Source organism: Alosa pseudoharengus, unplaced genomic scaffold, assembly GCF_046254945.1.
Source record: "Alosa pseudoharengus isolate Yale_2024_CS ecotype anadromous, Long Island Sound unplaced genomic scaffold, YU_APseudo_1.1 YU_APseudo_1.1_scf_3, whole genome shotgun sequence".
NCBI classification, from domain to species: domain Eukaryota; kingdom Metazoa; phylum Chordata; class Actinopteri; order Clupeiformes; family Clupeidae; genus Alosa; species Alosa pseudoharengus.
In genome coordinates this window covers 27,946,129-27,972,232 of record NW_027468718.1, presented here as the reverse complement: position 1 = coordinate 27,972,232, position 26,104 = coordinate 27,946,129, and the positions used below count along the sequence as shown (strand labels likewise).

The 26,104-nt window shown below is 44.8% G+C and overlaps 2 protein-coding genes across 2 annotated transcripts; one reads left to right on the top strand and one right to left on the bottom strand.

The window, feature by feature from the left end:
* Positions 1-225: 225 nt before the first annotated feature.
* On the top strand, positions 226-24,230 carry atf2 (activating transcription factor 2). Its single transcript, XM_076263801.1, has 12 exons — positions 226-346; positions 1,170-1,237; positions 1,332-1,428; positions 1,600-1,715; positions 1,812-1,934; positions 2,524-2,702; positions 3,100-3,214; positions 6,921-7,010; positions 9,918-10,112; positions 10,872-11,078; positions 17,002-17,107; positions 20,551-24,230. Exons 1-12 carry the CDS (start codon positions 241-243, stop codon positions 20,781-20,783), a joined length of 1,635 nt encoding a protein of 544 aa, XP_076119916.1. The 5' UTR covers positions 226-240; the 3' UTR covers positions 20,784-24,230.
* tril (TLR4 interactor with leucine-rich repeats) lies at positions 23,924-25,897 on the bottom strand. The gene has a single exon (XM_076262813.1). The coding sequence runs from the start codon at positions 25,877-25,879 to the stop codon at positions 23,924-23,926; it is 1,956 nt and encodes a 651-aa protein (XP_076118928.1). The 5' UTR covers positions 25,880-25,897.
* Between the last annotated feature and the right edge of the window lie 207 nt (positions 25,898-26,104).

The window sequence follows — 26,104 nt, the reverse complement described above, 5'->3', positions numbered from 1 at the left end:
GTTTGCTAGACCATCACACAGTTAATGAAGTTCAACGTTTTTACATGCAACATGCCACAGTAAGCAATCTCTGCAGTGAATTAATTAAACGTATATTGGCATGATTGGCTGTATTGATATTGATCGTTCATTTTGGATGGGATGTGCATTACGCATTCATTTTAGAAGACTGTAAAGCTTGAAGCAGAGTAATCAATGATCCTTGGCTGTGGTTGTATTCTTACCTGACGCTCCGGTTGGATGCGAGAGATACGTAATTGTACTGACGTTTACGGAAGGAATAATACTCGAAAGCTCGCGAGAGTGGGGGATCGTGGGATTTGGTTATCAAGGGTTGAGCCCGTGGGTAAGTGTCTGCATTAATTGGCACTATTAGTAAACAAAGACATCACCCACATAGTCGGTACGAGTGGTCTGTAGTTGTAGAGACGGCAAAATTATCATACTTTAAGATATTGACATATGCATATCAACTCAGTATTAGCTGGATTAGGTAATATGGCGACGGCGATATTGCTAGCTTCATAGCTTCCTTTCTACCTCTATTGAAAGAATGGGTGGTGAAGCTAGCTTTGTAGCAATGTAGGGCTCTGGCTATTGACGTGTGTAAACAAGGTGCACTGCATTGTTATCGTCAGCTTCGCTGCTGTCAGAAATAAACGATTTGGAAATATCGTCTAAGCGCTTTTGAAATATTTGTATGTGTCTTTAAACATTCTTGTACAAAACCCTTACATGTGTTAATGTTTGTTCGGCAAGTATTTAGGTTAACCAGGCTACACAATAGTCGCTTGACACTTCTGTAGTTATCCTTTTTTTACAGTGATGAATTATTGCTTTGCTATAGTTCGTTGTGCCCCCTCCATCTGTGCATTTATGATCACTGTGTTGTTTGCAAATGATTGAATAATTGTAAACGTATTTAGGAATCAACTTAGTGGAGGAAGCATCTGCATAGGTGATGCTGTGTTACGAACGTTAACGTTACTCATCGAGTAGCCTACTTTAGCCTCACCTCAAAAGTAACCATTGCTTTTTATCTCGAGTCAAAGCACTCCTAGAAGTAATTGACGTTTTGTGTGAGACCCTGTGCGAACGCTGTTGGTTGTGACAGTGCACCCACTACTACTTCCTAAATAAGTTGTTTTGATCAGTGTGCTTGTTTTCAGGATACACGGAATTTCTGAATATGAGTGATGACAAACCTTTCCTATGTACTGCTCCTGGGTGTGGTCAGGTTGGTGTTAATCACACCATATATACATTTCCTTTCAATTTGTGTATTGTACGTCAGCTCTTTAAGATCACTTGTTTTGTGTCATTTTTAACAGCGCTTCACCAATGAGGATCATCTGGCTGTCCACAAACATAAACATGAGATGACCCTGAAGTTTGGTCCAGCAAGGAATGACAGTGTCATAGTTGCTGGTAAGTGTGGTGACTTATGGTTGCCAGATAACTTCATAGACATTACCTAGAGAGGTGGACAGCAGACCTCGTGTAATGTATTGTAGTTTCACATAAAGATCCTTCATAACGGCAACGTTTAAAAGCAAGCTTGTTTGCATTAGTGATCTCTAATCAACTAATATCAAACAGACCAAACTCCAACCCCAACTCGCTTTCTGAAGAACTGTGAAGAAGTGGGTCTGTTCAATGAGCTTGCAAGCCCTTTTGAGCACGACTTCAAAAAAGCAGAGGATGATATCAAAAAGGTAAACAATGCACACCCTTAAATGAGGGAATGGTCAATATGCTATATATTTTCTATACATTTGTTAAAATGTTTCTATGTTGCTGTATATTATCAGTTACCTTTGGATTTATCGCCTCTTGCTACACCCATCCGCAACAAAACTGAGGAACAGTCATCCCTAGAGGCACATCGAGACAGTCCATTGCCACATCCTGAATCAACGACAAATGATGACAAGGTACAGCATCCTGTGTTGTATTTTCCCCTGGAGTACTTTGTGAATTATCTGATCACACAACATTGAATTGTCCCCTGAACTTTCCATTCAAATGCAAACAGGTGTGTGTATGTGTGTGTGTGGGTGTGTGTGTGTGAGAGAGTCGTGTGTTTCTGCTTTCTTAGTAGAACTACCTTGCCCTCATGGTTCTGGGTAAACAAGCAATATGTTTAAGCAATATGGTGAAATCTGTAAAGGACAGTGCATTTGTGTAATTAATCCTGGCAACCTCTGCTGTACTTAATGGTGTATTTCATACTTAAAGCCCGTGTCCAGCTATTGGCACTCAATTCAGTCATTAAAGACAGTCTCCTCTGGTTAACCTGCTCAGAAACACTTTTACTCACACATTTCTGCAGTTCTGCAGTTCCATTCCTGTTGTCTAAATATAATGGCCAAAATTCACCAGTTGTGAAGTTTATTCTAAGTTTTAATTTTTTAACATATTTTGAAAAGGAGATCATTTGACAACACAAGTAGGCCTAGATTTCAAACTGCACATTTCTGACTGAATTTGTGACATAGCTAAGGTCTCGTGTGGTGTTTTCAGGAGGTTTCTTTGCAGCCCACCTCACTGCCAGCATCCACTATAGTCCGTCCTGCATCCCTTCAAGTCCCAAATGTACTTCTTGCGACCTCAGATGCTAGTGTTGTAATACAGCAAGCCCTCCCATCGCCAACGTCTAGCTCTGTTATTACTCAAGTCCCATCCTCTAATAGGCCAATAGTGTAAGTAACTCCAAAATGTTACTGTTTTTTTTTTTGTTCCCACATTTGGTTGATCAGTTGCATTTTTTTTCAACCTCTGGTGCTTTTCATAAGTTTTTTGTAAGTTGCCTTGTGTATTAGTTTCAGTCATTACAGTGTTCTTGAAAAGTGGTCAGTTTGCACCTCTTTTTTTGCCTCCATGTTTTTTTATTTTTTATTTCCCCCATTGTTTGCTTGACTTGATCTGACTAGTATTTACTTTCTAGGTGACTTTTTTTACTTTCTCATGTGCCGTTTCAGTGCTGTTTGGCATGCCCACTACTTCAGCCACTTAAATATTCCATTAATTTGCTGTGTTTACTGATGGTGGTGATGTGCATCCTGCTGACGTAACCATGTTCTCCCCTTCTTCCTCCAGTCCCGTGTCTGGCACTTTCCCTGTACTCTTACAGCTCCCCAATGGGCAGACAATGCCAGTCGCCATCCCAGCATCCATTGCAAACCCAAGTGTACATATTCCAACTGCCATCCCTGTAAGTGTACGCCGCTCGCTCTTTTCTGTGTGACTTCAATTCAGCTTTTCTTTTCTTTTCTGTTGAGACTTCAATTCAGCACCCACCTCCCTTTGTATCAGTTGTTTTCCATCATTTTGTTCCCCCCCCCGATGCACTTTTGTGTACTTTCTGCTTACATCATGTGATTTTTGAGATTAGGATCATTTTCCCATGGCTCCCAGACTTCCCCCGGCAGTGGTCACAAATTCAACAAAATGTTCTTAGTAAACTGTTAGCTTTGATCCTGTCAGTCTCATCTAAACCACCCTTTGACTGATTGGCCTAAGTGATGAGTGGCCTTGTCATTTCTTTGGGAATGTTTATGTGTCAAAAAGGAAGTTTATGGCAGCAATTGAAGCAAAGTCGCACCTCTCCCCTATTTTTGAAGTAGTGTTTATCCTTCATAAAAAGTGCAAACATAAAAAAGGTCAGTGCATGAAGAACATGTTGTCATGCTGGTAGACAGTAATCAACAATGAAGCGTATCAGTTTCCAACATTTCAACATTTGCCTGCATCCTATCTGTAGCCCCAAAACCAGTAAATCCTCCAGTAAAGCCAAAATAAACCTGCTTGACCTGGGTGAGCCCCAAAAGCACATGGTGTGAATTTATTCTTATTGAGGTGTGAATTTATTGTTTGAGCGCCTGTTGAGTTCGCTGGCAATAGTTTTGCATTTTCTCACAATAAGTTTTGCATTCCCTTTCCAAGTCAAAAGTATTGTGAGGGAATGCAAAATGAGCTCTAAAAATAAATGTTCACCATGGCCCTTCGGGGGATCTGTAACAATTATGTAGGGCTCAGTGAAGTCCTTTTTTAAAAACAAATTCTGTTTTATTTTTACAAGATTGCTTTTTTATCATTTTAGATGCATTATCACTGAATCATATGTCCATTAAAAAATTTACTTACGACGTAGGCTACTGTGTATTACAGTTTTTCTCGATCGTTTTGATACCTGTGTCAACTCTTGACATTACGTTCTCAAAACAGTTAACACCCGTGTCTGAACAAAAGCACTCTGGACAAAATGACACGTTTTGCTTGCAAAAGGCTGTTACTCTCTCAAAACACTTAAAACATGCAGCAAAAGCAAATCTTGCCTTTAAACACTACAACTTGTTGCCAATTCAAAAACACTTTTTAATCAATCATTACACACTGGACAACAAAATGCAAAATCTAGTTCTCAAAATGAGCATTTTTGCTATGTCTGTTCCATTACTTTCTCATTTTCCTGGTATCAGAAACTGTGAAAAGACAAAATGTACTGAATAAAAAAATTATTTATTCATTCCTCCCAAGATGTAACTGTCATTGACATGTAAAACATACAGCAAACACCTAGCAAGATACTGTAAATTTCATTGAACTACAACTTTCATCGAAATAGACCTACAGTAAACACCTTTTGTACTGTTTTCTCCACCAAATAGGCAATACAGTACTTTGTCTAAATGTGCATTAGATCCATACTTGCAAATAGCAACACAGAACAGAGATCTCTTATGTATAATGAATGATTGCTGATTGAAGAATTGTGCTAAGGAGTTTCACACAGGTGTATCAGAGATTCAGACTTATGCAAGGAATCTATACAGGAATATATATAGGAATCTATACAGGAATATATATAGGAATCTATCTCCTGTGAAAAGATGTTTTCCTTTTGTTTAGCATGCGAAAACCAATAGAGTTTGCGGCTTTCAAATGACACCTGTGTTAACTGTTTTGCAAAAGGGTGTAAGAAATGTGTGAACCCAATGAAAATGTGTGAACACATTCGCAAGAGATGACTTCTGCTGTGCAAAGAAAGTAGTCATGAAGACCAAGTGTGTTCTAGTTTACTTAAGCAGGTAAAAGCAATCGAGAAAAACTGTAACACAATTTCTTTTAAAATCATTTATTTTAAAAATCATTTGTTTTAAAATCATAAAATATGATGTAAGAAGAAAGTGTGGGAAGGAGTGTAGGGTAACAATACTAGTATATCCTCAAAGACGACAAATACAGTTTCATTTGCTATACTCTAAATTAAATACATGTTTTCATAGAATTATGAAAATTGCATAAGCCACTTGTTTTATGATCCATCATGTACATGTCCTATGTTACCTAGGTACTGAGTGACCATATTTCCTGTTTGGTCTTTGTGTGCTATTACTGGGGCGCAACTATTCATTAATTTTAAAAGAACCAAACATAAGAAGTTAATGATAATTATATCAAACATAATCAAATGATATATATTTTTACAAAATTGAAGTCGTTTTCAACAAGTGATGGAAAAAAAGAGATTGGATGTACATATTACGAAACAAATGTTTTGCACATTATCATTTGGCGTTTACCAAAAGATAGTTGAATTATTTGAGGCACATCTGGCTCCTGGATGTAATTCTTTTGTCTGGAATCCACATGCAGTGTCATCTCAATCTTCTTGCTTTGCATCAAATAATGCTGGAAAGTCTTGAGAGATCTTAAGCTAAAAGAGTTATGAAGGACATTTCGCTGGTCTCTTTGGAAAAGTATCAACAGAACGCTGAAAGTCACTTACTTAATAAGGGGGGAGCTTTAGAGTTATGGACGGCCCGAGTGTGATCATCCTCATCCTGAATGTGATCACGTTTCTGTGATTTGTCTCTGCCACATTTCAGCATTTACGCTTCCCTGGGACAGACTCGCTATTTACTGCGTTGGCAGCGGCGACTTGGCTCGCGTGGCTAGCGGGAGAAAATGTGCAAACTAATGGGCCTTAGAAAAGAGCAGCAGTATGTCACGGCGGCAGAGGCTCGCGAGCCGTCCAAATGATCGCAGGCCTCTCCTGCTGCATGTCCTTGTATGTTATGGGTTTTAGGTGGGCTTTGCGGACTGCATATTCCAATAAATCAGAGCGGTGTTTGTGCTCAGGGTAGCGTGTTTGTCTCGGTGAGGCGCGGTGATCTGATGTAGCCTTGGCAGGGGGATGTAGGGCTGACAGGTTTGCCGGTGGTGGTGGCAGTATGTTAGGGCCTCACTGTTCCGGGATTGTCTGGACGGACCACTGATGATGATTTGCCAGAGGCCTGAGCAGGGGTGTAGTGTTCCATCGTGCCATTAAGAGTCTGATGGGGGTTTTGTACCATTTCTCTCCATCAGTCCCTTCCTCTCTCCTTCTTGTCTCTTTTTTTTCCCCCGGTCTGTTTTCCATCTTTTTTTCTCTCTCTCTCTCCTCTACTCCCACTCCCTCTTTCCATGCCTCTCCCTCCCTCTCTCATTGTTGCCATATTAGAGGCGGCAGTGTTCTGGCCTAGCTGGTAGTGGCCCTCTCCCTCTGCAGCCGCTCTCTGGCCATATGCTCGGCGCCCAGGCAGACAGGACTGTTCATTAGCGTGTGTGGTGCAACTCCATGTGGTGCTCCCTCCACCCAATAACAGTCCAGCCAGCCTAATGAGCCTGAGATATGATGCAGTCTTAGGCATGCTGTGTGTATGTGCGTGCGTGTGTTTGTGTGTGTGTGTTTGTCTGTGTGTGTGTGTTTGTGTGTGTGTGTGTGTGTGTGTGCGTGCGTGCGTGCGTGCGTGCGTGCGTGCGTGCGTGCGTAGGGGCATGGTGGGGATCAGGAGTGGCCATCTCTGGTGGAGAGGCAGATTCATTTTGCTTGTGCTTTTCTCTCTCCCTCCCCGTGGCCGCCTCCGTGCTGTCAGCTTGTCAGACCCGTCACCGTAGTGCCTAACGTCCCCGGGATCCCAGGACCCTCCTCTCCTCCGCAACCTGTCCAATCAGAAGCTAAGATGGTAATTCTGCTCTTTTTTATTATTCCTTCCTGCACCCACAGCTCACCCCCTTTCTTTCTTTCTTTCTTTCTTTCTTTCTTTTTTCTTTCTTTCTTTTCATTACTTCTGCACATGTTATTTTAACGGTCCTTCATAGGCCATGCACTGGTATTGTTTGTAATGACTGGTCTGTATTCTGTGTGATGTGTGCAAAACAAATGGTCTCAAGTACAGTTCAGTGTTTCCACCAAGCCCCTAGAGGGAGCTTTTCAAAAAATGTTATAGTTAAAGTGAGAGACAAAAGAATAATTTATAAACATATCAATATTTGACCTAGATGTCTGTGTTTTGTCAAGAACACTATTTATATATAATTGTATCATGTGTCAGTTAGCTACACAATGTCAATCAGTCTTGAAGAAATGTCCTTGACTGAGCTATACAGCAAAAAACAAAAAACATTTCATTAATATACCACTCTATATAGACCAAAGTGCGTAACAGTGAATACACCACAGAGGAGAGTTCATCAGAGTTGCCTAAATAGTAGGGTGCACCATCATGCAAGTTTATTCTAACATTAGAGCTCTGCAGTTTCCATGTTAAAGATCACCACTGTCTGGCGCATTCTTGCTTTGGCTGTGGATGTGCCGTCACACGCAGATAGCCGTTAGTACACTTAGTGCTGATGGTCTACGGATGACTAGTGTGTGAGGGCTTGTGGCATGGTGATGGAGCACGTAACACAGAAGCCGTAAGCGCCCCAGCACGCTGCTCTGGTGGAGATTAGCAGGTAAAGCACCAGCAGGAGTGGAGATTCCGGGGGGGGGGGGGTGGTGTTGCGGTGGAAGTGTGTTGTAGGTAGGGGGTTGTTTGGTTGTGTGGGGGTGATGGGCGGCTGAGTGGTTGGGGGAAGGGGATGGGCAGATCCAGAAATGACAAACACGTAGACAGCAACATGCTCAGCAGGCCATCACAAGGGCCAAGATGGGGGGGGGGGTGTCTTCCACTAGACCCGGCCGAGGGCAGTTTGGCACACGCTCAGAATGGCACATTAAGTCAGCCTCGCCCTGCGTGGAACCTTTTGTTCAGCAGAATCCTGTCTGACCTGCGCTCCTCCGCACCTCCACTCCTACACACACACACACACACACACACATATCACAAGTGTACGCACCGCACACTGCTCATCAGCAAACACCTAATGAGCCCGCGTCAAGAAAACGCCATCCCCCTCCTCCCTCCGCCACCCACCCGCCAAGCCCCCCCCCCCACACACACACACACACACACACATGCACACCCTCTCTCTCCCCAGACACGGAGACGGCGCTTTACAAGGACTGATGATGCTGCAAAGACCACAATAATGATAATTAACTTGCTGAATTTAGAAGATTATGCTGTTAATTAGTTGCAAAATAAAGATAAGTAATATAGTAGCAGATGGTTGAATAACACCCCTGAGATGGAGGGTTATTACGCTGATGAGGTTTCCATGGCAGATATGAAATATGAATCCGAGTGCTTTCTCCCTGTTTCCCTTGCATGGGCCCATTCCAGGAGAATAATATCTGCTCTCCGCCAGAAGAGGCTCTGGAAGGGTATTACACGATAAACTAATTTGCTAGACAGATTGGCCTGGCAGAGGTAGCTGTTGTAAACACGAAAGTACCCCACCCCCTACCCCTACCCCCTACCCCCATCCCACGGTTTCCTCCCCCCACGTCCATGTAAATGAACTCTCTCTCTCTCTCTCTCTCTCTCTCTCTCTCCCCCTTCATTTTGTTCAGGGTCTGGGGCGCGTTCACCTCTTCACGGGTCCATTCATTACTCTTCCCTCTCTCCGCATGTTTTGGCATGAAACGGCACACCGCCATCCCAAAGCATCATCCCTTACACATGGCTGTGTGCTGTGTGCATCTATGTGTGTGTATGCGTGTCTGTGATTGTTTGTGTTATTGTAAGAATGGTTCTGCAATGCTGTGCGTGTCTGTGTCTGTGTCTGTGTCTGTGTCTGTGTCTGTGTCTGTGTCTGTGTGTGTGACTGGGTCTGGGTCTATGTGTGTGTGTGTGTGCGTGTGTGTGTGTGTGTGTGTGGGGTGGGGGGGGGGGGGCAGTGTCATTGTTGACATTGTTGTTAGACAGACAGTGATGGCTGGGCTGAGAGACGCGGCTCTGCGGGTCCAGTGTGCATGTGGTTCGCTGGGGGCCCCTGAGGCCTGCGATTCTCCCTGACAAGTGGAAATCATGGGCTCCTCGGGGAGACGGGAAATTAGCCACGACAGCTATTAGTCTGAGTGGGACGCGTCACTAAGAAGCATCTGCTCTCCATTGTCTTTATCCACCTCAAGAAGGGCACCGATCTTATGTTTACCTTTTTCTTGCCTTTCCCAGAAAGCCACTTGCACTGGTTTCATTCATCCTCTTATGCATGCAGCAGTTTTCCCACCAGTGGAGGACACTCACAGCTCCACCTCTCTGCTCCTTTAAGTGGTTGCCGTAGCGATCTCTCTGTTCATTTACACGGTTGCAGTAGTGATCTCTCTGCTCCTTTACACGGTTGCAGTAGCGATCTCTCTGCTCCTTTACACGGTTGCAGTAGCGATCTCTCTGCTCCTTTACACGGTTGCAGTAGTGATCTCTCTGCTCCTTTACACGGTTGCAGTAGTGATCTCTCTGCTCCTTTACACGGTTGCAGTAGTGAGCTGTTGCTGCTGCTGGCTCCTGTGGAATCTTGTGAATTGCTGGTCCACTCCTCTTGCGTGGTCTCTGCTCTTCTTTCTTGTAACCTTTGTTCTTTTTTTCTTCTCCTGTTCTCCCCAATCCTCTCTCTCTCTCTCTCTCTCTCTCTCTCTCTCTCTCTCTCTCTCTCTCTCTCTCTCTCTCTCTCTCTCTCTCTCTCTCTCTCTCCTCTCCCCGCCATAGAAGCTGAAAGCGGCCCTCAGCCAGCAGCTCCCTCAGGTAACCAATGGCGAGGCGGCTAGTGGCGGTGGTGATGTCCCAAGCAGCGTGGCGGCGAGTCACTCACCTCCTCCAGCTCCTCCACCCCCAGCACCACCAGAGGAGCCCTGTCCACCTCAGACCCTTCAGCAGCCCGCCACCTCCACCACAGAGACTCCCGTATGGAACACACACACACACACACACACACACACACACACACACACACACACATACACATACACGCTAACGCTATTAGTAAGTTCAGTAAGATTCAGATATATATACAGTCATTTTCCATAGACTCAATATACTTTATTAACTACGAATCAGACCTCCTCATAGCAGGTGTAGACAGACACTGTAGAAGTCCGCCACCTCCACTACAGACACTTCCGTAAGGAACACCCCACTCAAACACACACACACACACACACACACACACACACACACACACACACACACACACACACACACACACACACACGTATGTATGTAGAAGGTCAGCCAGTGGTTCAGTTATCAGAAATTCCGTTATGTGTTACGATAGACTCACACTACCATCATCCTGTTTTAAGGGAGATAAGCTATTGAGGTGCTTTCAGGTAGCTTTCAGGTAGTTCTATCAAATGTACTTTATTCATAACAAATTAGACCACCTCCTATAAGGTGGCGGTGGCGCATCCTGTGGAGATGTGTCTGCCTTGTTTATCCATATGTTTTTCTCTTCTGTGTGACCTCCACATGCCTGTAGTAAAACGGCTAACTTCATTTCAGTTGGGTTACACAATGTACTGCACCGGTCACACACACTCAGCGGCATTCTGTCACAGCACTGTAAAAATGAGCACTGGCTCCACGGTGGTCAGTTGGGAATGCTACTGATAGGTTTGCTATCCACTGCTATCCTGAGCGTTGCTGCTGTTGTTGTTCTGGCAGGCCTCTCCGGCGCCTCCCGCCCAGCACACACCCAGCACAGGCGGCCGTCGGCGCCGCGCCACCACCGAGGACCCCGACGAGAAGCGCCGCAAGTTCCTGGAGCGCAACCGCGCCGCCGCCTCGCGCTGCCGGCAGAAGAGGAAAGTGTGGGTGCAGTCGCTGGAGAAGAAGGCCGAGGACCTGAGCTCCATGAACGGCCAGCTGCAGGTGGGCCTCTCAACTCTCTCACAACACCACGATTGAGAAATGCTCTGAAGCGTTAGCACATTCAAGCCTCGCTCGCTTTTTAATTGTCGTCTGTGACCTTCTCTGTTAAGCCTGATAGATTCTCGATGTTATCTTTGTCTCCGACTATGCTGTATTGGGTCCTTGAATTTGAGAGAGTTAGACCTGGAAAGTCTTTGAAAAGTCCTTGAATTCGAAGTAGGAGTAGGTCCAGGAACCCTGCTAGTAGAGGATATTTATCAAGACCGTTATATCTGTGATCCAGTTTAGCTTCTGAATTCCAGTTGTCCGATAGTCATTCAGACACAATTGCTTAGCCAAATTTCTAGTTCCTGTGTGTGTGTGTGTGTGTATGTGTATCTGTGTGTTTGTGTTTCATTGAGGAAACAGCGGGCGTCATTGGTTAACGCTGTGATGAAGTCGTTAATAGCGATTAAGAAGTGTGTCAGCGTGACAGCAGAGCCCCATGCGTTGAGGCTCCCGCTGCATCGACACGTCCCTGTCAATAAAGACATACACTCCAGATGTCAGTGCCGCGTGAGCGTGTCCAACCCACCCCCCCCCCCCCCCCCCCGCCCCCACTCCCATCCATTACCCGTCGTCTTCGTCTCCGCAATGGCCTCCCGAAAAAAAAAAAAAAAAAAAAACCTCTCCCGGGGAGGAGTCGTTGTCTCCAGCCCTTCATTTCCGCAGGAAGCAATTAGGACGCAACGCTGACAAGTTCGAAACAGTTCACGTAACCGTTGTCTCGACGCTGATGTGCTCGCAAGGCCCAAGGTGCACTGCGTCGACGTTCCAGACAATTTAATGAGATGTGCTGTTTGTTTGCGCGCTTGTCTTATCTGCTCTAGTATTGGGGGGGGGGGGGGGGGGGTAGAAAACAGAGGCTGTGTGTATGAGAGAGAGGAGGGGAGGGGAGGGGAGGGGGGGGGAGGGGGGGTCGATTGGGTGTTCAACGGGAGTGAGGGCTGGGGGGGGGGGGTGGGGGGGGCGTGTGGGTGGAGGAGGGAGAGCTATTAATATGTGATGGAAAAACAGGCGGCGGCTGTTGATGGGCTAGATGTAAGGCACTAAGGGTTAAATGAATGCAGGCAGATGAAGGTGGAAAGAGGGAGAGAGATGGAGACGAGCTGGGAGACGGGGGGGGGGGGGGGGGGCAGGCAGCCCGAGGGTGTGGAGAGTGGAGCTGTTAACTGTGAAGAACGGAACAACTCAGAGCGAAAATTGAATGTCAGAGAATGAAAGTGTTCTTTATATGAAGGCATTAATCAGTGGCGCTGCTCTTTTTTTCCCTCCTCCTATTTTTTTTTTTTTTTTTTGGTAATAACTCCCATGCTGACACATTGGCCTAGCTGATCAGTGGAGTGGGCCTTAATGATGCGCGATTACTTTAACATCATCCTTAACTGGCTTTTTAATGAGGAGTCAGGGCCAGCAGGCGTGGGGGCTCTCTCTCTCTCTCTCTCTCTCTCTCTCTCTCTTTCTCTCTCTCTCTCTCGTCTTAAAGGCCTCACTCACGCTCCTTCCTCCAACCAACCCCTGCAAAACTCAACAAACACGCTGACAAACTTTGAGCCCCGAGTGGTGTGTCGTAAGGGCGTCGGCGGGAAGGATGCTCTCTCGCTCGGCACCCTCCCTGCTCCTCGTCTCCAGATGTGCGAATGGCACAGAGGCCTGGAGAGCGTTTGCTGGCCGGGGTAGTGAAGAGGTAGAGCTAGTCTGCCTCTGCCCGCTCCTAGATTACTCCATCATGCTGAAAAAACACTATTCCCCTTGTCAGGTAGCCCCTCCGACGCAGTACTGGAGCTATAATTAGCTGCCTGGGTTGCGGTCCCACTGTATGGCGAGAGAGCCTCCGCCCCCTAGCCGGCCCACATCGCCTGTATGATTGTATTGTGTCGGCGTGTCATGTAAACCCGGCGGGTTGTTTCTTTTTACGCGTCGCACCTGTACAACTGGAGAGCAATGTGCTGGGGCAGGAGAGAGGGGGAGAGGGGGAGAGGGGAAAAGAGAGAGAGAGAGAGAGAGAGGAGTGGGGAGGGGGAGAGGTGAAATGAAAAACGGCTACACAAAAGTGGCGCTGCGAGCTGTAATGGGACGTGGCAGCGAGTGCAGCGCGGAGATATGTGGGGCTCCGCCAGCTGTGTTTAAATCTGCTTCACAACAGCCTCGGCCCGCCAACACCAGCTAGGCTAAACAGATGGAATCAAATAAATTGGCCGCTTTTAGACTCATAGATTAAGCTGCTGTAGTCCTCCCAACAAAAAGGGAGGAAGAGATAGAAAGAAAGAAAGAAAGAGAGAGTGAGAGAGAGGAGGGAGTAGAGGAGAGCAGAAAAGAGTTTAAATCTGCCATAGGGGTGTGCTGCGCTGCACTGGGCTGGGCTGGGCTGGGCTGTGGGCGCTCTAAATCCAGTTAAAGTCACCTTCAGCGTGATGTGCCCTCTCTTTAGCGCATGCAGAAGGGCCTGGCTCCCACGGGGGCCCTAACGACAAGGGAGTGTAAATCTCAGCAGAATCCACAAAGTTGTGCTGACAGTAGGAAGAGCTCACCTCTGACAAATGTGTTGGTCGGCGGCCATTAAAGGACCATAATTATGGCGCGCGAACAACGTAATTGAAAAAGTGCCGCCGTAACTTTATCTGCGTGTCATCTGGTTCGGCTGTTACACCGCAGTAGCGCCGCGCCCCTTGTGTTTTTCTTTTTTCTTTTGTTTTGTTTTTCTTGGCCGCAAACAGGTGAGCACAATACAGGGACGTGCGTGGAACACCAGAGAAGCATTTCAAGCCATTTCAAATAGCTGGATTAGAGCTGCAATGAGATAACGTGGCCTCCTGCTTCCTGCTCAGATTACAAGGCATCCACAATTTAAGTATAAGTATATATACTCTTTTGATCCCGTGAGGGAAATTTGGTAACCTACATTTGCCTACATTTACTGAGCTTTACATTAAGAAATTTTCTTTTTGATTTATTTGTCCTGTACTTATGATGACGCTGTAAGTCAGGGTTCCCCAAAAGGACCACGTGCCACATCCGTCCCGCAAGAACCAAATGATTGGCCTGCGTCGACATGTGTGTGTTTGCCACTCACGGACAAGAATGACAGCGTATTGATATAGAGAATCCTCACTGCATCCGACTGTTGGGGAGCATTGAATGCCCTCTGTCCACATTGATACCGTTAAATGCGTCATAGTTCTCATTCAAAATAGCAGAGTAACGTGAATGACAGAAATCAAATAGAAGCGGGTTATCTGACAAAAGGTCTGCTCTAAGCGTTGCGCTGCATCGCTCTGCACACCACAGCACACCACCGGCTTCACATCGCTTAGGCCTACTGACAGGATTTTCCACCTGAAAACAATGTAGCCTAGCCTAATTAAACTGGTTATATTGTTAATGCTTGCTCGCATCGCATGTAGGACTTGGTGAGAGCCATGAAAAAAATCACCATCAGATTTTGTTAAATGATAACCCGGGTATTTAATTTGGCTTTAGCAATGTGGCAAATACCTTTACGCAAATGCAGCACAATGCAAATGTAACTTTAGTGTACCATGCAAGAATCATAGAAAGCTAAAGGATTTGGGTATAGCAACAATGAAATCTACTGTAACCTAGCAAACTATTCAACAGTATCCATTCTAAAATCTCATTCTCAATGTCATTATCTCTAAACACACTATGACACAAGTCTTTTTTATGGGTTGTTTTAACATCCACTATCTTACATTGACATTGGCAAAATATTTTCAGATTTTTAAAATGATAAGTTCCATGTTGGTCATTCCTGTACTTTTGGTATTTGCCCTATACTAGAATCCTTGTAGTATCAGTATCAAGATAATTTGGGCAGGTATCATATTGTCACAATGTTGTTCATTTGCTTTCAGAGGTGCAGTAAATTAAATTGTTTTTGGTCAGAGTCAGATACACCAATGTGCGTGAGTGTTAGGATGATTATTTTAATTGTTTAATGTTTGCTGGTGTATGCGTATTTAATCCTGGATGCTTTGGCCCTTGGTTTGGCATGCATGACATAATCTGGCCCTTGGGCCAAACTGTTTGGGGAGCCCTGCTCTAAGTGAATTCCTCAGTTTGTAAAAAACTTTAGAGCTCAATTTTAATAATGGTAATGATAATGGCTGTGAGAAATGGCCTATTTCACCATGAACTCGGGAGATAGATTAATCTTTCTGCCAAGGTTTGGATCTTTGCATTAAGGTGTGGCAGCATATTCTTCTGACAGGGAACATTTGCTTGTGCAATCACAAACCATCACTGCCCAAATTTGATTTATCTGTCTACATTGTATTATCTATCCTGTTCTGTTTTATGGAAGAGTGTCACATTATGCCTGCATATTTCTTTATTAGTATATCGTCACAGTTAAAACAAATCTGGGCTAGCTTTTGAAAATAAATAAAGTGTTTGTTTTAAAAGGTTAACCCCCTTGACAGCCTTGTGCGCCTGGGAGAAGCCAGTCTAATTTAGACGATTTAGATTAAATGCTCAATGAGATCAGATTTGGAACGAATTAGCATTTAAAACCATTGCTACCTGAGACGAACCTAATTTGCTGTTACAGCAAAAGCTTAAGATCATTTTTTCACGCCAACACACTGTATAGACTATGCTGTTTTATAAAAGAATAAGTAGCCTATTAATACAGTATAACCTGGGTTTCCATCTGAAATCTTTTTTTCTCGTAGAAAATATGTAGCTGAGATTTTCTGCTCCCTCATGCCTCACCTCAACATGTCCCAGAATGTGTGCTGAAACATTAACATTTCAGCAAATGTGGAGGTCTATGTTTCTCATTTCAGTACTTGGCTGAAAAGTTGCACTAGTATTCCATTAACTGATCTAAGATTGCTAAATTGAATAGGTTTCACCTGTTAGGGATTAGGGATGTAACGGTATGAAAATTTAACCTCACGGTTATAGTGACCAAAATGATTACGGTTTTCGGTATTATCACGGTATTTCTAAAAGTGTGTTCAATATGTTCAGAAAGCACTGATAGGCCTACACAAGCTGAAATAGTTTCAAAAAGTGTCCCGTTCACTTTTTTATTCATGTTTAATTGGCTATGTGCTTATAGCTTAACTTACCCTACCATAACTTGGAGTTTGCTATTTCTGTTATTTGGATGCGATGAGTGAGACCAAAGTAAGCATTCAAAATAAAACTTTAGGCTACTGTATTCTCCTGATAACGTGAGTGGAATGGATTTAATGTGGACGCGAACATAAAAAGACGCAGATTGGCTACATGATACAGTGCACATTTTGCGGTAAAAAAGTTCCGCCTTTTAAACTCAGGTGTAGCCTAATCCGAATCGTAGTTAAAACCATCAATTAGACAACAGAATCAGTAGGGTACCAGTTTTGTTCCATTGTACCAGGCCTACTGTATGTCAAAAGCAGGCTCGGATGAAGCTGGGAAGGATTAAACACACGGTTTCCACACCACGGTAATCAACAGTGATAATCATGATGTTTGAAATGAAAACGGTAATTATTATCGTCAACATTTTTATCGCGGTTTACCATTATACCGGTAATCGTTTCATCCCTGTTAGGGATGTTTGAACATTTTACATTCTGTAGGCCTGAATACATTCTCCAGAGTGGACGTGAGCTATATTGATCTCAGCGTTGTTCCTTCTGATGCATGTCCTATTTTGTGCAGTGGTGCACATGCACTGCAAACTTCTGTCAGTTGTTTTCACCCTTAAACTAAGAGCCACATGTTGCCATTGTGTCTACTAAAAACATTGAGATCTCATGATCTCATGTGTGCAAACCTTGTGTGTGTGTGTGTGTGTGTGTGTGTGTGTGTGTGTGTGTGTGTGTGTGTGTGTGTTTGTCTCCGTGTTTGTCTCCTTGTTTTCCTCCAGAATGAAGTCACCCTGCTGAGAAATGAAGTGGCTCACTTGAAGCAACTCCTCCTGGCTCATAAAGATTGCCCTGTAACCGTCATGCAGAAGAAGTCTGGCTATCACTGTGAGTAATGTTCCATTATCCACAGCCCTGGGCTCTCACTGAAATCTATCCAAAATGAGGTCGGCCAACCGCTAGAGGGACAAACTGCTCTCTATCTGCACTCTCTCTCTGCCCCTCACTCTCTCTCTCTCTCTCTCTCTCTCTCTCTCTCTCTCTCTCTCTCTCTCTCTCTCTCTCTCTCTCTCTCTCTCTCTCTCTCTCTCTCTCTCTCTCTCCCTCTCTCTCTCTCCTTCCTCCAGCTCATTTGCTGCTATCTCTCCTCTTGTTCTTCCTCCCTCCCCCACACTCATCCTTTCCCCTTCTCTCTCTCTCTCTCTGTCTCTCTCTCTCTCTCTCTCGCTCTGTCTCTTTCTCTCTGCGGCTGATCCGCAGACTAACTGACTGAGCAGTGAGATGTCCTGTGCTGCTTTGAGAAGAGCGATAAAAGTTTAAGGGATGTATGTTCTCCAGCCCCCGGGCCTTAATTAAAGGTCTGATAGAGGTTGATAGGGGAGACAAGACTGCCATTAATGCACGGCTGTCAGCTCCAGTCTGTGCTGCAGAGGGGCCCCCCCCCCCCCCCAACCCCCCCATTTGAATTTGAGATGTAGCCCATCAACGGCCTCTGGACAGACTAAAAAAATGAACAAATTTTGCAGGGATGAACTTGGACACGTTGATGAAAACCCCTCTGATGATAACGGCCTCATGTCTTGTGTCTGCCTCAGGGTCTCCCTGTTTTCAGAGGATGATGTTTTTAATGCTCTATTTGGAACTCTCCCGGTGCTGAAGATGCTGTGTGAAGAGACCATAATTGAAAGCCATCTTCGGGTGTTATCCTTTTAATGATCTGTTTTTGAGATGAGCAAATCTGTGGACGCCCGTCTTCCATATGCACCCACTTCGTATCAATTAGCTGTTGTCAGGAGAACGGGGGAGGTGGCTGTCTGCCGTCGGGCACGCAGTCGTGGTGGCAGCTCCTCAGGTGCTTGTTGTAAAACTTAATGGCTGGCACTTTGAGGCAAAAGCGTGCGTAAGCACTTTCGGGCTTCAGAACGCACCCATAATTTTTAATTCTCTTCCCCCAAATTCCCCAAAGCCACGCTGTGCTGGGGGGTTCGGATGACGATGCTCCAACAGCGCTCCTGCTGTCCCAAGTCTGCCACCCACTTGTATTGACAATGATGGCATGCAAAATGAGTCCATTATAGCTCTGCACTTGACAGGATCAACTCTTTCCTCCTACTATCTGTCTGTTTCTGTCTTTCTCTCCCCTCTCTCTCTTTCCCTCTCTTTTTCGCTATGTCTCGCCTTCCTCCTCTCGTAGAGAGGTAGTGTCGCAGCCGGCACCATTCATTATGTGTCTCTATTGTTAACTGGAGAGGAAAAGCGACACGCTTCATGCATATTAGAGGAGTGATGGCTTCCCGGCTGGATTGAGTTGTCAGGCGACAGACTCATTTTCTGTTGTCTGGGTATTTTCCCTTGGTTTTGGGTGGGGGTTGTGGGTGGAGGTGAGGGTAGAGTGGTGTTTGGAATGAATGGGGCCATCCTTTCTGCCAGCGTAGTGTGGATGTGCTGGAGACCTCTACGAGAGGTCTGTCTGTCAGAGCCTCCCCTAATGTGATGAAACAGAGACACCGCTCCAAAAAGATACGCACCATTCAGCCTCCTGTCTTCCAAGCCGTAAACAACCAACCTCCAGCGTTTATGACCGTACCCCCAACCCCCCTCCCCATAAAAATAAAATCAAATAAATAACAAAAAGAAATGGTGGTCATCTACCTGCAAAAGATGTCTCCCTGAGCAGCATACATCCTGTGTAATGCCATAATGTATTTGGGGGAATGGGTCTGAGGAAAGGCTTGGACCATCCGTCTGTGTTTGAGTGGCGGGCCTGGGCCGGCCGAGCGCCGTGCTCCGCACTCGCTCCCGCTCAGTAGCGCCGGCCTTGGGGCCCCGGGGGGCCCCGGGATCCTGCCCGCTGTCTGTTAACTCTTTTAATGATTGAGCTGAGCCGCCGCTATGGCAGGTGGGAAGAAATTACCCAGCCTGCCCTGCAAACAAGCCAGGCCACGCTCGCTCTTGGCAGCCCTGGCTCCCCATCTGCTAGCCGGAGACATCCAGATTTTCAGAGGGGGTGGGGAAAAAAAAAAGACAGACAGCGAGAGGGAGAGAGAAAGAGAGAGAGGGAGAGAGAGAGAGAGAGAGAGGGAGAGAGAGGGAGAGAGAGAGAGAGAGAGTACCAGAAAGAGGCGCTACGCTGCCTGTCAGAACCGTGTGTCTGATAAGACATGATGCTTAGGCACGCCTCCCGCTCTGTCCTGTCATGTGCTTAATGCCATCAGAGGTAATTATGTCCATTTCAGTGTGTGAAATCAAAACAGGGAAACACTTGACTGATTCAATTGCAGATGACCTTATGTGGGGATGGCTAAGTGGACGGAGATTTACGGCCCAGTGACACAGGCTCGTTCCCCGCCACTCGACAGAGCGCAGGCAGCACACGCCCTGGAGAGCCAGCACGAGCAGAAGGCCCTTTTAAAACGGGGCCACGGCTTGTCTTTATGGCAAATCCCATATTCCACGATCGGCATCTCCCATTCTTAAATACCAAACCGGAGTATTAATTACCTGCTGCCATTTGCACTGACTTCATATCATTAGCAATATTAATTATCAGAGTGGTTCACATTGCTTTTATGAGTCAGAGCATGGGAGATTTTTTTTTCCGTTTAGTTCTTTTTTTTCTTCCTCACTCTCTTCCCACCCCTTCATCAGGATCCAATTAATTCAATGCAACTGCCTAACAGCTGGTGGCATTTCGACTCCGAGTCTTGCCTACTCTCCGGTGTGAGCATCATTAAAATCAGGTGCTGTAATCATCTGTCGCTGCAGTAGTTGGCAAGGTAGCAAAAAACAAATGGGAGCGCAGGGGAGAGGAGCGCAGCCCAGCCCAACGCCACAGACTGTAATGTGCCCTTATGATGTTGGTTTAAATTGACATTGTAACTTTAATTAAAGGTTATAAGGCACTCGTTGGGATTTAACTGGATCCGTAGTGCACATCATTCCCCTGCACAGCGGTGCTGGCTTCGACCTGGACTTTTAAAATGAAAATCCACAGGCACAGTTGGAAACTGAAAATGTAGCTGCAAGTTAATGTGTGCACATAGACATATAGCTCATACTGTATAAAAATATTTCGTTTTGCATGTACATCATGTAGGCCCAATGTCTTGCCATCTTGCTTTGAAAACCAACTTCTAATTGACATGAGAAATGAACAGTGTTGGCAGCAGTATGTTGATGGACTGTGTTGAGTCGTGGTCAACATGTCTGAGTCCTTCTCACCCTGCCCTCTCTCTCTCTCTCTCTCTCTCTCTCTCTCTCTCTCTCTCTCTCTCTCTCTCTCTCTCTCTCTCTCTCTCTCTCTGTCCTGTCTGTCTGTCTGTCTGTCCCAGCTGCGGAGAAGGAGGACAGCTGTGAGGACATGTCCGTGCCCGGCAGCCCCCAGAACGAAGCCATCCAGCACAGTTCCGTCAGCACGTCCAATGGGGTGAGCACCTCGGCCACTGCTCCCGCCCCCGGGCCCCTCCCTGGCCCCACCCCCGCCCCTGCAGACCAGAGCACAGAGGAGCCCCAGCCACAGGTGGCCGGCGGCCCCAGCACCCCGGCGCAGCCCTCAGGGAGCTGATCACTCGGACATCACCCAGTGTTTCCCCAGCAGTCCTGCAGAGCTGAGGGGACAGGACACACCCCCTCTTCCTCCTCCTCCTCCTCTTCCTCATCTTCCTCCTCCTCCTCCTCCTCCTCCTCGACTTGTCAGTCTGGAGAATAGTTGTTTTCTTTTTCCTTTGTTGTTTATCACCCCCCCCCTCATCTCTCCTCCTTTTATTATGTATAATTTCTTGACAAAAAAAAACCAACAAGCAAACAAATGCATTTTAAGGAGAGTTGGTAAAGGTGCAGAGAGGGAAGGCACTTTACAGATTGTGTGTAGTTGGAACTGATTGTTGTTTCCGTTGACTCTATTTATTATGCTATTTCTACATGTGCATATCTCTTTAAAGCACAGAACTCCTGAGAAGCTGGACGGGTTCTGGGTTTGTTGTGACAACCGAATCAGTGTGTGTTGATGACGAGACCCTCTTAACCAAAGTGTGTTGTCAAGTCATTATATTTTCTGTTCTGTTTATTTGTGTGTTTATTTGCTTTCCTCATTATAATTGTTTATTTTTTTGTTTTCTTTCAAGTCATCTCTCCTGAGTACTATCTGAAGGTTTAAAGACATAAGGAGCAGTCACTTTTTATTTCTTTGCCTTTGTTTAATTTTGCACACAACGAGAGATAAATCTTTTGTTTACCTTCTTAGTGTTTTACTGTTCACACAATAAGTACTGGCAGCTTTTAGACATAGGTTTGATTACTTGTCTTGTTCTAAACTTAAGTGGTGGAATTTGAACTTACATTTTAGATATTTTTATTTTTTTGTTGTGAGTGGGTAGTTTGGCTACTCCGAGTGGCATAACTGTGGTTTGAATGTTTGAAAGTGACCTCCACATGTAAACATTTGTCTTAAGGAGGGGCTTTTTGGGTAGAAATTTCCGTGTTCAAGCGCAGTGCTTTGACCAACATTCCATGTGTAGATTGTTGCAGAGGCAGTGATTGTAGGACTATATTACACTCTTCATCTTTCTCGCTTCTCCTTGATGTGCCATTAATGTGCCATTATTTTTTCACCGAGGTTGATTTGTATCTTAAGGGTTAGCAAAACAGCTCTATACTATTGTTTTTTTTTTGTTTGTTTTTTTGAGGATTTTCATGTACATAGTTATTTGGAATAGGTCATAATCATGAATTCCCTCAATAATATTTACGCTTACTGACAAGTGACTGTCTGATGCTTTGGTGTGTGACTTTGTTGGAACACATTGAAAGAAAACATTGCTCTTTCTTGCTCACTTTTGTTGTTTAAAAAAAGACAAAAAAAAGACATCTTTGGAAACATTGTAAATGGCATCATTAATGATACATTGTATGTGCTCCTTCCAGATGTTATGTACATGGGTTGTATTTGCGTCTTAAGATTAAGCTTTATTCTTTTTATGAAGTGGAACAGCAAATCACTTGAAGACTTGTTCCTGTACGGTTGTCTCACCTCCGGAACCATTGGTTTGTTTGTCCCTTGAAGATGTTCAGAAATATTTGAAAAGTGAACATGACGAGACGCTGCTCTACCAATGTTAGGAGAAAAAAAAAAACATTAAAGAAACATGTATGTTAACTTCCACTAAGTACTGCAATTAAGCATAGTGACAATTATGAATTAAGTGTAGGTTCCAAGGCATAGCATCATTCTCTTTGAAATCCACTTGCCTTGTCTTTAAAGATGCATTGGCTTACTACTGTGTAGTTCTACAAGACATTAATACATTGTTTCTCCTTTTAGATATTCTCTGTTTGGACTTGGTTTTTTGTTTGGTTTTGTTATTAGTTCAACAAAATAATTTGTACTGTCACTGTTATGTGCTTATCTGCATGACTAAAGGGTTCTCTGAGAGAATCAGACCAATATTTAAAATCATGTCTCAGATATTTGCAGTTGAACTTGGCGCCTCACCTTCCGTTGGAGCCAGGGTGTTCCTGATATATGAAGGGTCTTTGACTTTGTTAAGCCCTGGCTCAACTACATGCAACAGGATGTGATATTGTGTTGGCAGTAAACTTGTAACTTGTGAAAGTTATGTATAAAGTACCATAAATTAATAAAATGTTGTAATAAATCTTTTAATTTCTCTTTAAAAGCAGTCTTAATGTCCTAATATCAGCGGTGTGGTGCCATTCTCTGACACCAGATGTCCTCTACTTCATAGGATTTTTATGTTAAGTCTCTCTAATAATTCAGGAAGAAAAACTGAAATGCCTTGAACATCACTGGGGCACTCTGCCATCTTGTGGTTACTTGTCTACACTACAAGCACTCAAAGGAAATAGGCATGATGTGGTATATATACTGTATCAACTAAATATTCTTCAGTAGATTTTTTAAAACCATGATGAATGTGTTTAATCAAACAACCATAGTAGCAGTAACAGTAGTTTTTTCAGTTGATGCCATGTTTTCAATACATTTAGATCAGTGTTTCTCAAAGTGTGGTCCAGGGACCACTGGTGGTCCGCAAGCTATCCCAAGTGGTCCACGAGCAGACGTGGTAAAATATAATATAGATGAGTGGTTTGCAATATTGAACCAACGTGTATGTAAATCCAAACAGTTCTGCAAGACTGCCTATGTATGCTATGCCAGTTTAAATCATATGAATCCTCTGACACAATAAGCAAGGTGCAAAGACAATAAGCAAGGATATTCAGTGAGTAGGCCTATTGTGTAATATACTGTTGAAGTAGGTCTACTCTTTTTTTTAGCCAGGCGGTCCGTGAGTTTTTTTTTTTATTGGTTAAGTGGTCCTTGGTCTGAAAAAGTTTGAGAAACACTGATTTAGATGAATAACACTGGTGTGATCATTTGGGTTGTTTAAAGAGGATGTAAGTGGGTGGTGGCTGATGCTGTTGTCCTCTTCACTAAAGCTGCTGACAGAAAGTGAGAAGGAGAACAGGAAACGCCCCATGACATCAGAGAGTCGCCTCACACTACTTATCACAACTATACAAACTCAACTAGTGCATCATTGTATCCTTACCATGTGCAAGGAAAATAATCTACAGGTTGGAAACAGATTTTTGTCTCCATTTAGAGGATATACTTACATGACAATGTTGTAATATTGTATATTTGATGTATGATAACATGCTATACTATACTAATGACTATGTTCAGTGTCCAGGTGGCAGGTCTATGGCATCTGTGTCGTTGGGTTGGTATGTTCCGGTGTTGGAGCTGTTGGTTTTCACGGCGGAGTTGAGGTCAGACATTTGGACAGTGCACATGGCGCACGACTCGCATCTGTTCCGGGCGTAGATCAAACTCACGGCGTCAGTGGGCAATCTCTTCTGCAGCGCCAGCCCCAGGCACGCCAGCAGGCCAAGGATGGCCACGATGGACAGGCTGTTGATGCCCGTGAAGATGAGAATGACCGTCTCTGGCTCAGGGCCGGACAACACCTCGGGCTCCGTGACCACACCTACGCAAAGATCACGAGAGGCCACTGGGCAGACACGCTCGTCCACCACGCTCTCCACGCAGATGAAGTAAGGGGTCTCAGGCCGCAGGTCACTCAGCTTACACGCCATACCTTGCCTGATGTTGACAAAGCGGCTGAACTTTGTCTTTGTGTCAAACTGATCATACATGATTCTGAAATAAACACCTGTGTTGGCTTGTCCAGTCACAGTCCATCTTAAGAACACTGAATCTGAGGAGACTGTCACTGACCCCAGATTGAGGAGAATGTGTTCATTGTAAGCACATGCACCAGATATATTTCTGACTTGGGGTGCACTTGTAAAGGATCCATTCCCAGTGCTTATTGCAGCAGATCTTGTCTGTGTGGCATCTGCTGGCTGCTCAGGGTACTGCAGTACATCCACACCGCCGGGTGTTCGCTTGACAAGCCGCCTCGGAATGGTCCGTCTAACCCTTCTCTGAGCACGAGGGCTCTCGCGACTGGACACATCTTGTTTTGTCATCCATGTGTTTCGGGCAGACTCGCTGGTTCCGGGTTGGACATGGAGCTCTGCTTGGCTGCACACGCTCCCCAGGCTCTGGGTCAGTGCACTGCTCATGACATCCAGGTACTGCCCTCTCACAGTGTCTGGTTGACAGCACTTCACAAACACACTGGCAGTTGTGCTGCCAGTGGATTCCAGCCATTGTTTTATCCGAAGCAGCCCACAGCTGCAGTTCCACGGGTTCTCGTTCAATCCTAGATAGGACAACTGAACATTGCTGTCAAATACCTGGGGATCCAGTGATGAAATGTTATTATTGTTTAGCTTCAAAATATTTAGATGTGATAAACAATGAAAAGCCGACTGCTCCATGTCTGTGAGGAAATTGTCACGTAGGTCTATCTCTGTGATTTCTTTACAGTGTATGAAAGTGCTCCTTTGGATCCTAAGGATTTGATTTCCATTTAATTTCAGCACCTGCAGTTTGGATAAGCCTTCAAAGTCTGATGGTTTGAGTAGAACCAGCCTGTTGCCTGAGAGATCCAGCTCATTCAGATTGCAAAGTCCTTTAAACGTATCTGTTTCCAAAACCTTTATCTGATTGTTTTCCAAGTGAAGAGCCTTTAACGATTTTAAGCTTGCAAATGACCTACTGTTCAGGCTTGTCAGCATGTTGCTATTGAGTCTCAGTTTCTGAAGGTCACCAAGTCCATCAAAAGTATCCACTCGATCTTTATAAGGAAGTTGGTTGGAGTAATCCAGTGAGAGGTGTCCTTGCCGTTTAGAGTCAATTTGACAGCGTAATGAGGAGATCTTGTTGTTTCCCAGATTAAGCTCTGTCAAATTGTTCTGGAAACGAAATGTTGAGCATGGAATTACCTTTATTGAGTTCAAATGAAGATCCAAAATACTCAGCTTTGGAAAGAATGTGAAGTCTGTTGATCCGATCGACCTTATGACATTACCAGACAAGTTAATTTGTCTGACTGCTGAATTGAAATGGTTACACCGTGGAATGCTGCTTAGTCCATGTCCCTCACAGGCCATCGATATGTCCGTACTCTCACATAGACACACTGCTAGACAAAAAGTGTCCATTTGTGTCAGTAACAAAACACCAATAAGCCCGAAGCTAAAATGCTTATCAGTTTTGGAAGCCATTTTTAATCTGTCCTCAATGCTGTCAACCAGTGGAAAAGAGTAAGCTGTAATAGACAGGAAAAGACTGTGTACTGGCATTTCCTGTTGGAGCATCATGTTATTTGTGGGGCTTGTTTCTTTGATCCATTGTAAACAACTCTAATGATACAGCTGTTTTTCTGCAATTGTCTGTTAGTGTTGCCAATTTGTTTTTTTTTTAATTTACAAAACATGTAAATTGTTTTG